The sequence below is a fragment of the Capra hircus genome, chromosome 11 (assembly GCF_001704415.2).
Source record: "Capra hircus breed San Clemente chromosome 11, ASM170441v1, whole genome shotgun sequence".
Lineage (NCBI taxonomy): Eukaryota > Metazoa > Chordata > Mammalia > Artiodactyla > Bovidae > Capra > Capra hircus.
The window spans coordinates 101,489,937-101,504,227 of NC_030818.1; the positions used below are offsets into that span (position 1 = coordinate 101,489,937).

General features: G+C 45.3%; 1 protein-coding gene across 1 annotated transcript in view; it reads right to left on the reverse strand.

Moving 5' to 3' along the window:
• Window positions 1-14,291, reverse strand: part of MED27 (mediator complex subunit 27) — a 216,726-nt gene that overhangs the window by 76,778 nt on the left and 125,657 nt on the right. Inside the window, exon 4 of the mRNA XM_005687280.1 lies at window positions 290-383. Coding sequence (XP_005687337.1) covers window positions 290-383 — 94 coding nt within the window. The remainder of the gene's footprint in view (window positions 1-289; window positions 384-14,291) is intronic.

Here is a 14,291-nt window from a genome sequence, read left to right on the forward strand (position 1 = left end):
GACAAGCATTTCCATTGTCTTTGGGATACTACAAAACAGCTTCATCAAAACTCACGAACTGACAGGTGATGGAGTCTCACACTGTACTTCCTATCTGGGAACTCTTAAATGGGCTCTGGGATTTCATGCAAAAGCAAGGAATCAGCATTCAGAATTTTTAACCTAGAGAATGCCAGTAAAGAGAAGAAACACACTCTTCACTATCTAACTGGGACTGAATTTCCATTCCTGAGCTCCGACAACACAGAAACGTGGACATGTCCCCACAGACAGGTCAGAGAGAACTTACCAGAAGCATGGCGGATGTCCCATTGGGTCTGGACAAGTGGATGGTCATTTCAGGGAACATCCGGTCGATGCGGCTGATCACGTCGTCAACGTATCTGAGAGGAAGAAACACATGTGTAAGAGCTGGGGCCCCAGTCCAAGAGATACAAATCTACAGTGCACTAGAGGCTTCTCTTCTCAGTTTAAGTTTTCATTAGTGAAATGCATTTTTAAGAAGGCCAGTGGGATTTATGAGGCTTTTTTTTTTTTTAGCAAAAATATGACTCCCTAGTTCCTCCTCTTGCTTTCCATAACCATTCATTATTTTTTAGTGATTTCTTTTGCTATTTACCTCTGCATTTCCATGTGATGTATTTTTAATGCCAGTTCTTGGTCTTTCATTTTAAGGTATGACCTTGGGGCTTTCCTCTATAGATGGGAATTTAATTCCGCCGCCCTCCTGGCCACTGGGCCCCACTGACCGGGGCCCCTCCCTCTGTCCCCTGGTTTAGGGGTGGAAGTGGCTTCCTGTTTTGCTCACCTCTGCTTGTTTCTTGTTTCCTTCTCATCTCAATCACCTCAACAGTCAATTCTCTGGATTAAATTCCTTCTGTTTTAAATACCTGAAGTCATTCCCATTTTTCTGGTTTGCGGCTAACAAATTCAAATCACATCACAATTTTTGCTTAAATCAGTATTTATTGTTCACATTCTAAAATATTTGCTTATTTTTTTAAGGGAATTTTTTAAAAAGTCTTTATTGAATTTGTTAAAGTATTGTTTCTGCTTTATGTTTTGGGTTTTTTTTTTGCACGAGGCATGCAGGCTATCTTAACTCCATGGCCAGGGATTGAACCCACACCCTTTGCTTTGGAAGGCAAAGTCTCAACCGCTGGACTGTCAGGGACATCCCATCTGCATATGTTTTTAATAACTGAGCCACACAGTGGCTCATGGGTAATTTACAGTTATTTTTGTTTTACTGAATTTTTACTTGATTAGTTTTCTATGTACCTATTATAATTTTTTCCCTTAAACTCTCTGCCTGACTCTAAAACTTCTCTCAGTATGGTCAAACATATCAGACAATCTATCAATTTACATTTTTTTTCTGGAAACGTTCCTCTGAAAGTCAGTCTTCTGTTCTTCTGACCCAAATGGAACCTGTATCTCTGAAGATTTAATAATCATTGAGATTACCAACACTAAGCACTCAGCATGGCATATACTAAAACCTAAAAAATTATAAACACTCTCACTGGACTATCATGGGCATATGGGTAGTCTGCAAAGATGCCCTCTCTTTGCAGGAAGACTCCCTCCAACCTCCACCACCCCAGTGGAAGCCCATTGAGGAAATGCCAACCCACAGCGTCAGCAGAGCTAGAGCTGGGTCTGGTTCAGATCCTCTGAGAGGAGAATCACAGAAGCATTTGTGCGCACTGTCCACAGTCACATGACACAAAGGGGATGCAGAATACAACAGCTGAGACTCAAAACTATCTGTTAAGGCTTTTACATTTGATTTTATACTCATTGGATACGACAAATTAAACTACATGTCTATTAGATCAGGGACATGTAAAAGCTATGTTCTCTTGGGGAAAGAGAGAGATTAGCTCTCCACCCACAACATGAACAGACTTTAGTGTGAAACCTGGCGCTCACGAGAGAGAGCAGACAACACAATACCGTGAATATCAACATACAAACTGGGGGAAGTTAGAAAGTAATCTTGCTGATTAACTTATCAGGTTTTCCTTAGAGAATGCTCCATGCAGTTTTAGACTTCAAGTTGACAAAGGAGGAGAACTCCAGAAGGCCCAGTGGTGAGGAATGATGCTAGGAAGACCAGAGCAAAGATGTGTGAAAAGAGGTAGAGATGCCTTGAAGGCTACTTGCCCCTGCAGAAGAGGGCTACCTGCAGGGAGATTCAACGTATTCTTCAAGCATGTAAATAACTTTAACAAACTCAGGAACCACACAGTCATCTTCCACCTTTAGAAAGGACTATAACAGGAGGCTGTGGCGTTAAAAAGCGAACTAGCTCAGAAAGAACAAGAGGTGTAAGAGGTACTGCTTAAAGGCAGGGCCCTACAACACCCTATTTCTGTAGACTTTGAAAATGGTTTAGAAAACAATCTTTCCTGGATGGCTGAGAGGAAGACTGACAAAGACATCATCTCCAAGGTCCTTCCTAGATTTACAGCTTCATGATGCACAACCTTAGCTCGGAGCTTAAATGTAACAAGGAGATGAAAAGATGAAGAGAGGAGGAAAGAACGCATTTTTCATTACTACCTCCTATTTCTGGAGATGGTGGAAGACACGTGGCAAGATTCATGTCAAAAGTCGACACCAGGTCACTGGAAACATCTCTGCATTTACATACTTCTTTGCTAACTCTGTGTATATGGTTTAAACTCGGTTCTTTCAGACTCAGCAGGAAGCAAAAACCTGCTGTCCTGTGTGGACGGAGGTCACTGCTAAGTATATGCTAATGGGGAGGGGGGTTGGCAATACCTTCTGAACAAATCCTCAATCAATAGCCATCATAGCTCTGGACAGCAAAATGCAAATGAACGTGCAGAACTTCAGCAAAGGTATCCTAATCTGCTCTCCCGTGTACTGTTCACCTTGAAGGGAATACTTTCTAGAACACTTGTGTCTCTAGTAGGCTAGGTGATGATTCCAGAACCAAGTTCAGGGTGTAGACTTCCATGATACTAAGCCAACTACCTGACTTGCTTTCAGCAGGAGCCAGAGGTCTGAAAGGGCAGACGATAAATGTTTCTGGCCATTTCTGGAATCCTTTATATGTGAACCCTTTACTTGCAAAGGAAGGCTATGGAGGGAGAAAAAGAGTTCTAGGAGAAACATCTAACGTGGACATAGGGAAGTAGAGAGGTCTGGGGCGGTATTTTTTGTCCCCTCTCCAACCAGTGATCTCAGATAAAGCTCAGCAAGCTCGATCCAAAGATTTTATTAAGCACAAATGCATTTCAAGGAGACTGTTTTTCCTTCCCGCACCTAACATAAAGGAGATGCAAATTTCCTTTTTACAGGTGACATTATATGTTTGCCAAAAAGAGAAAAAGTCAGCTGCATCTTTCACTGAGGAAAACAGTGTCTAAATCCTAGAAGCAAAGAAGCAAAACATTTCATTTTCAAGTAGACCCAACCTTCAAAACGCAAATCCACCACTAGTGACTTGACAGAAATAAGGAAAGCATGGACAGCCAAGTTAAAAAGCTGGAGGCTGAGGAGATGACATTTTCCTTCTGCCGGGGTGGGGGCTGGCCTGGCAGGGGGTCCTGGCTTCCTCTCTGGCAGCACCCCCGGCCGGTGTGCCCCGCCGGCCATGCCAGCGCGTGCAGAGCTGGGCGTGAAGGGCCAGGACAGGTAGGAACAGCGCGCTCCCCGCCCTCCCACACGCCACCATATGTTCCACTCCGCTCCATGGCAGGATCGAATTACTTTAATTTTTACCTTTGGAATATAGGCAAACAAGCGCTAACACAGCAGCGGTGACTAGTTTACACTTGAGCAGACGTGGTGCGGAACGACATTAATTTAGTGCCAAATTGAGCAGTGAGTCACAATTTGCACATATCTGTCAACCTGTTAACAGGGTAATAACTTGGAAAGATTGCTGTTCCTATTTACATTACAGAGGCCTTTCGAAAACGGAGAGCTGCTTCGTTCTCCCTCCATGAAGCACGCAGCCCATCCGCTGGCTGGTTGGGCCAAGAACCAGACTTTCAGAAACATAAACTCCTAGAAATCACAGGTTCAGATCAAGGTGTGATTCATAGCTTCAATATTTTCAGGTAGAAAATGAATCTTTAAGCAATTAAGAGAATTTCATTTCCCTGTCCTGCCCTCCCCCCCATTACAGGCAGACTCTCAGTGGTTTCTGATTCAGTTTCCTTAGTGCATCTGACGGTTCCTTCTCAGGGTTTCCAAAGGCATCCTTAGCACCAAGTTTCAGTCTCAACTCTTCCAACATCTCTGCTTCATCAGAAACAATCATGCCGCTCTCACGTTCCTAACGTTCATCTCTGAAGCCCTATAAACTCTGTTCTCTTCTGATTTACTTCAAGGAGCTTGGCCTCCTTCTGTAAGTGTTTTTAGTCAGAGAATTAACACTGGGACCTCTATGTCCCTGTTACTCTAGGGACTTAACAGCATCTCCAAGAGGTGGTCTGCTTAAGTCAACTACCCTGGAGCACAGCTCACAAGGCAGCCCCACTCATTACTGGACTACCAGGCTGCTTCCAACCCACTGACCAGCATCTTCACTCAATACCCCCCTTCAGTCTTGAGCCTTGTGAAACCACATACAGGCACTTCCTCTGAAACCTAAGGCTTTCTGCAAACACAGAAAAGAGTGTCAGGCTTTCCGGCTTATCGGTGCTTTTAACTCTTTCTTGGATCCCAGATCCCTTTCAGAAGCTGCTGAAAACAAACTATATGTCTGCACACAGCTTTCCATACAATTCTCTGCAGTTTATAGGTCCCTTACAGTCTGCTCACGGACCCCAAGTTCAGAATAGCCGCTCTGGGCCTGTTCTAGAATGAGGTGCCTGGCTTTGCTCTTTGTTCCTTTCTGAATGGTAAACTGCACAGTAGTTTTCAATGAAGCTGCCTTCATCTTAGAAATACATGTTTATCAGCCTACAAGTGAATGCACTGGAGTGCTGTATGGGGCACACCGGATCTCCTAGCTCTGATGATCTTAAAATCATGCTTCCATGTTGGAGTCCAGGGTTAATGTTTGTTCTTAAACTACTGCCTCTCTCTGCTAATCTTTTCAACAAAGGCAAAGACCTACTTCTGTGACCTTAGAGGTCACCTGACAGTGAGGAAACCTTTCCTCCCTGACAGCCACATCATACCTGGGCTTTACGGAAACTCCGTGCTTCTATAAAGAAAGAGCCCCCTGCCTTCTGCATCACCCCTTAAGGCATAAGTCAGGGGTGAATCAAGCTCAAGTCCTAGGAGGGCCAAGCCAAGGTGCTGGTCTGGCCCCGCCTCCCCCCTCCATGACCCCAGCAGGCTCGCAGCACCTTGCAACGGGGCACAGTCTGCATTCTCTGCCTGGAGGGTTCATCTGGTAACTCCTCCCACCCCCATACCCAACTCAGCTTTGGGCTACAGCTTAAAGGACACTTCCTCAGGGAAACCGTCTCTGACACACCTCCCGGGCCCCCCATCACTTAGTGGCCTTCATCTCACCTCTATGGCACTTTTTAATCCTCTCTGTGTCTCCTGTCCCAGCTGTAATTAAGCAATTTTTCCGAGTGATTATTTGTTTAATGTCTATCTCCCCAACAGGTCTCTCCATGGAATCACATTACCGTCTTCTTTAGAAAGGCAGAATCCCAGCACATGGCCAACGGTACCTGGCACCCACCAGACACTCCTCAAATATTTGCCCAAGAAAGAGACAGGACATTCAAAGTAAGCTATGCAAATGCCAGTCAGGCAGTTATGAAACAACTACAACACAAAGTTCTCTTTAGCAGATGAAGATTTGAGGTGTTGAAGAGTTCATTACATTAGCCAGCAAAATTCACTACCAGCAGCAGCCACAGAGCCCCGCAGAAGCAACCTCAAAGAAGGCAGGAGAGGCGCTTCAAAGTCTTTCTGCTTAAGATGTGGCTACGAAACCCCTGCATCTGTTTTAGGAGAAGCTCGATGCCTCCTGGAAGCAGGAGCCTTCTTCTGAAGATGTGCATTGCGTTATCAACATGCCAGTTTTCAAATGCTGCTTCTAATGAACTAATTAATTCTGCAAAAACATTAGTACAAAGATGTGTGCTACCAAATCGGGACCACAATAGCAAGACAGAACGTGGAAGACATTTCTAAAGATACCGGTTTTGTAAAATGTTAGTTCTCTCCCTTACACAATGAAATACATGGCAAAGTATCTGTCATTAAAGCCTTAAAATAACTTGCTGGACAGATGGCTTAGCTCTCTATAAAGTCTGACCCCTCCTCAAAAGAAAAAAAAACAACCAACAAACCTGGACTCCAGCCAATGATCCCGTGTTAGCGAGATGTTCAGCAGCTCAAACCAGATATTTAAATAGCATTTACCCCACACGGTGCATACAATACATGCTGTTCATTTTCTCCACCCATACAAAACCTGAAAGTTAGGAATGCATTTATTAATAAACCACCTTCTTGGGGAAAGGGTAATGCCCAGGAGATAACAAAAAGGGAGCAATTTACACCATCTGAAATTGATTTAAGATTTTCCTCTACACCTGTCCAAAAACGATAAGACCGAGTGGACTTTGCCGGTGGGTGGAAACAGAAGGGGGTTTGTTTAATTACTTTGTGAGAATGAGATGGCCTGAAACTCCAACTATTAACCTCAATATGCTAAAGAAACAGGATTGGGAACTTAGGTCAAACTTGCTCACTCCTCCCAATTTGGTCAAACTTGTCAGGTTTGTAAAATATTGGAATCAACATGTCTATAAAAGGAGTTTGGTTGTTCTCTAACTGTACATTAAGAAGGAAGACCAGATGAGCTGGGGGCTTCCCTGGTGGCTCAGTGGTACAGAATCTGCCTACCCCACTGCAGGAGACGTGGGTTCAATCCCTAGGTTGGGAAGATCCCCTGGAGGAGGACATGGCAACCCACTCCGGTATTCTTGACCACAGAATCCCAAGGTCAGAAGAGGCTGGTGGGCCTCCATGGTGTCTATGTGGTCACACAGAATCAGACATGACTGAAGCAACTAAGCAGCAGGTGGCGGTCTAGTTGGTAAGTTGTGTCCATCTCTTGAGATCCCATGGACTATAGCCTACTGGGCTCCTCTATCCTCAGGCGAGAAAACTGGAGTGGGTTGCCATTTTCTTCTCCAGAGGATCTTCCTGACCCAGGAATCGAACCTGGGTCTCCTGCATTGCAGGCAGATTCTTTACCGACTGAGCTATGAGGGGAGTGGTAAGCAGCAGATGAGTTATATAGACAGAAAGAGGAGCCTAGACTCCTCCACTCTCTCTCAATGCACCCACTCCCTCACCACTTCTACCCAACTAGCTGCCTGCCCACTGCCAGTCTCCTTCAAGAAAAGACACTCAGGGACTTCCCTGGCGCTCCAGTGGTTGAGAATCTACCTTCCAATGCAGGGGTCACAGGTTCGAAGCCCGAGCTGGGGAACTAAGATCCCACATGCCTGGGGGCAACTAAGCCCCAACGTGTGCAACACCTGCTGACCTCAGGTCCCCTGGAGCCCGCGTGCCACAACAAAGAGCCCAGACAGCCAAAGATAAATAATAAGTAACAGACCTGAGGATCTGTTTCTTACCATAGGAAAGGAAAGACACTCAAAACTTCAGAATCTCTTTATGGAAACTCAACAACTGAGCAGATACAGATCAGGAAGGCATGCTTCCTTGGAGGGGAGCTACAGCCAGGCCACGGATGTAGAAGAGCGGCTTCTTCCTCTTCTTGAACAGCCGACAAACTTTGAACTGTGTCGGTGTGTAACCTGAAGAATCATTTGGGCAAGCAAACAAAAGCCACCTCCATTTCCATAAGGTGAAATAAATGCACACTCACCACCTAGTGACATCCAGAGTCTAACCTCCCTTCTTTTATTAGGTACAAGCAGCCTAGTAAACTCTGGTTATGTACGAACTGGAACACATAGCAAACACCATCATAGAGACAGAATCTTTCCTATACTATCCTAGGTTGTAACTATCCCTGTTGTATCTATTAACAAACATTTATTGAGTGCCTTGGGCTTCCCTGGTGGCTGAGTGGTAAAGAATCCACACGCAATGCAGGAGCCATGGGTTTGATCCCTGGGTCGAGAAGATCGTCTGAAGCAGGAAATGGCAACCCACTCCAGTAATCTTGCCTGGGAAATCCCATGGACAGAGGAGCCTGGTGGGTATAGTCCATGGGGTCACAAAGAGCTGGACACGACTGAGTGACTAAACCATCAAAACAGAGAGGCAGTGCTCACTGCGGCAGCACACGGACCAAAAGAGAGGAGAGGTAAAGAGTTTAGTTTGTAAACTATCCCTATTGAATCTATTAACAAATATTTAATGAGTGTCTACAGCTGTCAATAATTACTGTGTTCAGGGAATGATCTTACGTATCTAAGGATTAAAAAAGAACCAAAACTGGAATGAAAGGTGGGACGGAAGTTCGAGAGGGCGGGGACATGTGTGTACCTATGGCTGATTCATGTTGATGTATGGCAGAAACCAACAGAATAATGTAAGCAATTCCTACAATGCAGGAGTCCCGTGTTTGAGCCCTGGGTCGGGAAGATCCCCTGGAGAAGGAAATGCAACCCACTGCAGTATTCTTGCCTGGGAAATCCCATGGGCAGAGGAGCCTGGGAGACTATAATCCATGGGGTCGCAAAGTCGCTCAGACACAACTCACTCACTGGCTGAAAATAAATTAATTTTAAAAAATACTGTATTAGCTGGCTCCCAATAGGCTTTCTCTGGAAGAATGGGTCCAGCCTGTGCTTTCTGCTGGAGGAGTCAGGCTGAGCAGGAAAGCAGGCCTTGCTTTCCAGTTTCCAAAGCACTTGTGTGTTCTTTATCTTGTTCGATCCCTCACCAAGTCTGTAAAACAAGAAGGGCAAGTGCAAAACTCCTGCTTTATAGACAACAGAAAAAAGGAGGTTAAGTGACCTGCCGAGGTGACAGCACAGAGTGGCTGAGCCGGCCTCAGACTGGACCTCTCTGATCCCCACCCCAGGGTTTCCCTACCCCCCCACGGTACTTTACAGGTCTGGGAGGACTGCATGGAAAAGGCAGACTGCCCCTTTCTCACTTCCCAGACTTTAGAAGAAGACTGAGAAAATGAGGGGTAGCGTACTGACAAAATAGAACCAGTGTATGACTTTCTCTCTTCCCGGTCGTTCAGTAAATACCCACTCGGGGCCTCACTGGGCCCAGGGACACAGGGATGCTCTGGTGGTCTCTGCCCTCTCAGGGCTTACACTTCATTTGGTTACAAGGCATCTTCCTTCAGAAAAAACAGGACAGCTAGGTTAAAGTTCCTTCCATTCTCTTGTCGGGAGAAAATTAAAGTGCAAAGTTGGCAGGCTACAGGAAGGGGTGGAAAAGTGAATACATTTTTTGGTTCTATTTTATATTAATAACTAGGAGGTAGATGTTTTCCTCAACTTCTGTTCTTCTTGCATTAAAAAATTCATTCAGATACTGGTGGGTCCTAGTTTTCCTAAAACGGTTAAACAAGGTATTAAGCTTAGGGAAGAATTTATAGTTTCACTCAGGGTCTACCTCCTCTGCAAGCCCTTCCAGGTTACGGGGGGTGGGGTGGGGGTGGGGGTGGGAAATCCCAAACAAAAATCCACATTGAGCTTTCCAAGACCAATTAACAAGTTGTTAAATCGGTTCCCTATGTCAGAGCTGCAAAAATGACCCCTGGAGCTCACAGCTTACTCACTCTCTCACATTGGGCTCCAGTAACCAAACTCTTCCTGCAGGGGAAGGGCTGGCCTGGGCTATCACTGCACGGATCCCTGGGGTTCCCACACCTGCTGGTCCCCTTACTAAAGACCTCTCACACTGGAAATCGTCCCTCTGCTGGAGTCTCCTTCCGGAACAATAAAAGATTCTTCTCAAACAAATCCTATGACATTAAAACCAACCCTGCAATTCTCCTGCTAGAGTAAGAAAGCTGCAAAACAGCTCAATTAACTGAGAAGACTGATATGACTATTCTAAATTGGTAATGAAGTAAAACTTTACAGCCACTCTGCTTACTTAGTGCAACATCATTTATCAACAAGTCTTTCCTGGGGCTATAACCATGGAATGCGGCTAGTTTTGAAACTCATGGCATTTAACCAGAATCATGGAATCCTAATGAAAGTATCTGCCTCCCTAAGGATCAGTCTGCTCCTCCTCTTGCGGCTCCTTCCTCCTTTAATGCACCATGGCCCTCCACACTGCAGACACAACCTGCTCCTTCACAGATCCCCGCCGAGCCAGTCTGCGTTTCCCTCCTCGTTCACTGTCCAGTTCACATTTGCCCCCGAGCAACAATTTCCAAAACGCGACGTGACACTCACAGATTGGTATGTGGTATGGACAAACATTTGCCTTAGAAAAAAAAAAATTTATTTATCGATGGCTGTACCAGCACACGTGGGATCTTAGTTCTCTGACCAGGAATTCAACACACGTGTCCTGCACTGGACATGCAGAGTCTTAATCACTGGACCACCAGAGCCAATGAAGTGGATGAACACTTTCAACTTAAATATATGTATATTGGAAAAGACCCTGACACTGAGAAAGACTGAAGGCGAAAGGAGAAGAGGGCGACAGAGGATGAGACGGTCAGAACACAATACCCACTCAATGGATGTGAATCTGAGCAAACTCCAGGAGACAGTGGAGGACAGGGGAGCCTGGCACGCTGCAGTCCATGGAGTCACAGAGTTGGAAACGCCTGGTCACCAAACACCAACAATAGCAACAACATATAGAAAAGCATATAGGCAGCAAATAAAACCTGTGATCTCACAGGCATTATTTCTTAGAATGAGGGTAAGTTTTAAAAAATGAGTTTATTTAGAGAAAAATATGGAACTAACAGAATAGCTGACTAAAGATTATGGCAAACATCCTATAGGAGATTAAAAATGACTGAGTTTAGAAACACCCTTCAAATAAGCCAGGTAATTAAACAGCTTTGTTTCGAAAGGTTTTGCTTGTCTTTGTAGATTGTGGTTTTTTTTTTTTTAATTCTAAATGAATCTTCACTTTGGACCTTAAAAAAATCTGTTGTCACTCATACATCTGGAGCTATTGAAGACAGGATATGGATACGCATCCTCAGAGGGGCGAGGTGTTTAGGTCAGCAATACGGTGAAGCAAGGGCCATGCTGATCAATCACCCTGGGCGCTGACTGCACAAGAACGTGCGTCTGGGAATCGGCCACGTGAGCAAGAGACAGAGGCCTCCTCCACAGAAAATAAAACGGCTTTCAGTCCGGCACCAGCACGCGTGGCCACCAGCTCCAACATTCCTTTTGCCACCCTCAAAAGGAGTGAAAAACTGTACCAGAACCTAGCTCTCCAGTGGAGCCAAGTCTAGGATTCTCCCCATGACAGGTGATGCTTGAGGCAGGCTGAACAAACCCTCAGAGGGCACTCCTACAGGATTATGATGGCCTCACCGAACCAGAGCCAGCTCAACATTTATCATATTACCCTGCACTGACAGGTCTTGCAGGAGTCTTTCAAATCATGGCTGAGAGAATCCTGGGTCGGGTGTGGAAAGATCTGGGCTCTCTCCTAGTTCCCACTCACTCACAGGCCACTGTGGACAAAACACCTAGTCCTTCCAGCTCTGGTCTCCTCTTTGGACGAGATGAACTCAACAGGTCCTTCCAAATCTAGTCAATTCAGCACCCACTTCCTAAGAGCTTACTATATACACAAAGAAGCGATTGCACAGTTTCCAAAGACTCTCCGTCTTCAGATGGTACTCATTATAGAAAATCCAATGAATCAGAACACCCTATTCCTTAACCTTTGTGAATAACTGAAATCTACTATACTTTGGTAAAAGTTTATCAGGGTTTTAACAGCAGGACTACTTCAAGCATATAGTCCTGGCATAAAACACACTGCCTTTGTCACTATCTAGTGGGGCCCGTTACTAGAAATGTCTGAAGAAATGTACTAACTAGGAAGGACTCCCACAACCAAGTCTTAGGACTCAAGATGAGTCTCTTAACAAGAACCCCAGGAAACAGCAATTCTGTAATCAAGGAAATTTTCAGGAAGGACTCTCTCCACTAGAGTTCACACATGAATATTTACTGCGGCCGAGTGGGCTGCCCTAATGCAGCGAGAAGCATACTCAGAGGGCATGCGTAATTAAAGGGCATATAACAAATACATCTTTCACTTGAGGATCTCGGAATAAAACAGATAAAAACAAGCATTCACTTGAATGCTAATGGCTTTAGGAATAGAAGCCAGGAGTATAAGCATTCAGGTCCCTAAAAGCTCAAACCTCAGATGCCCACTCTCACAAACAGAAGACCTGCTGCAACCAGTGGGTGCAAATGTACTCAGGTTTGCTTGTCGAAAAAGTCATTCCGTGTAACGCTCCAAATACCCCCATGCACAATTACCCATGAAGGCTGCAAGGCAGCTCTGACCTGTCAAGGCGAGTGTGTGTGCACAGGTGTGAACATGCATTACACGTGCACACACACACACACGCATTTCAGTGGGCAGAACAGACTGCTCAAGAGTTGGGGACGCAGCGTATAGGGATGAAACATCTGTTTCTCCTGCTAGGATCTCACAGCAGTCCTCGACACAGAGGACTTGGCAAATCACCCTGCAAATGAGTCGACAACACAGTGGGTCCAAATCAAACGCTCCGAATCTGGAGGATTATGTGTAAAAGGAGAGAGAGTCAGTCCATCGTGGTAAAAACAGGTGCAGCGCCAACGCGAATGATAATAAACGGATGACAAACTGGAGAGCACGCTTAGAAGATGGACACACGGAATAATCCTTTTCGGAAGCAAGGTGTACGAAGACTTCCCAAGGGGAGAGAGTCTGTCTCTAACAGAGAGAGCACACTGCTACTCCTGAAACATGCAAATGGAAGTTGCCGAGTGAAGACAGACCAATTATTCTCGGTCGATGAGAATAAGGAGAGAGAGTTCCAGCAGGGAACACTGAGGCTAAATATTAGGCAAAACTTTACAGGTAGAAGGACTGCTCGTAGAGGAGAGAGGCTGCCAGGAGAGGCACGGAAATGACCGCCTGTAGAGACATTCAGGGTTAAACTTGACACCTGCCTAATTATACCCCAATTATTCCTGCCACAGTTCAGGAGAACGGGAGAAATGCGCCACCAGAGAGGTCTGCTCTGATCTAAAGGAGGAAGAAAACAAGGAGGTTAAACTCCCGCTTTTCAACACGTTTAACCCTCTGATATAAGTGAGGGTTTTACCCACTGGGCAAAACTCTTGACCCTTAAACCCATCACACGCCTTTGAAAACGCTCTGCATCTGCTGCAGCGGGCAAGAAGTCAACACAATGGTGACTGTCTCAGAGCAAAGAAGGGCAGGCTTTCTGGAAGGTGGCGCTGGGTAATACACAGCACACCCAGACAACAGCACTTCTTCCCTGCCTGCCACGCTCTCTGACATTTCCAGGTCTTAATTCAAAGCTTGCTTTCTTTGTTGAGTTCCAAACAGGGGCATATTACTTGTTAAGCAATGTAAAGTGTTTAGGCTTGATTAACATGACCCAGAAACTTTTCATCATTTTCAGGAAGGTTCTAAGGGCCTGCTAACAAGTCTGGGAAATAGGGCTGTTTTTTTTGTTTTTTAACAGATTTCTACTGTAAATGATGACTGACCATCAGCCTCTGTGTTCCAAGGCCTAATGAAGGCAGCAGGGTCCAGATCAGAACTCCCACCTTCATTAACTAGCCAAGGAATCCCGTGTGTGGGGGGGGAGACTCTGCTTTCCATGATCGCTTCTCATCTAGGCTGGCAGAGTCCATACGTGTCTGCTGGGACTTGAACGCTCTAAGACTAAAAGGTTTTCTGCTCACTCTCTGAGATGACAAGGTGGAGAGTGTCACTTCCAGCACTTTTTTCCTCCATGAAAAGGAAGGCACTTTAGTTTACCTCCCTGTTTGGAAATACATTCCAAGAGTTGACAGATTTAAGAATCGGAATAATAGCCCCCCTCCCCCAAATCATATAACTCCAGAGCTAGAATGCAAGCAGGAGAATGGCTAATCCAAATTCTTTACTCTTTGGAAACAAAACTGGGGCATGGAAACTGACGGGTTTGGATAAAGCCTTCTAGGTGGTTGTAGGCAAAGCTGGGATTAGAATGCAGACCTTCTGAATATCTTCAGGTCCTAAATATATGGTTACTAACGAATGGTTTTCATTTGTTTGTTCAGTTGCTAAGTCATGTCTGACTCTTTTTTGAACCATGTACTATAGCC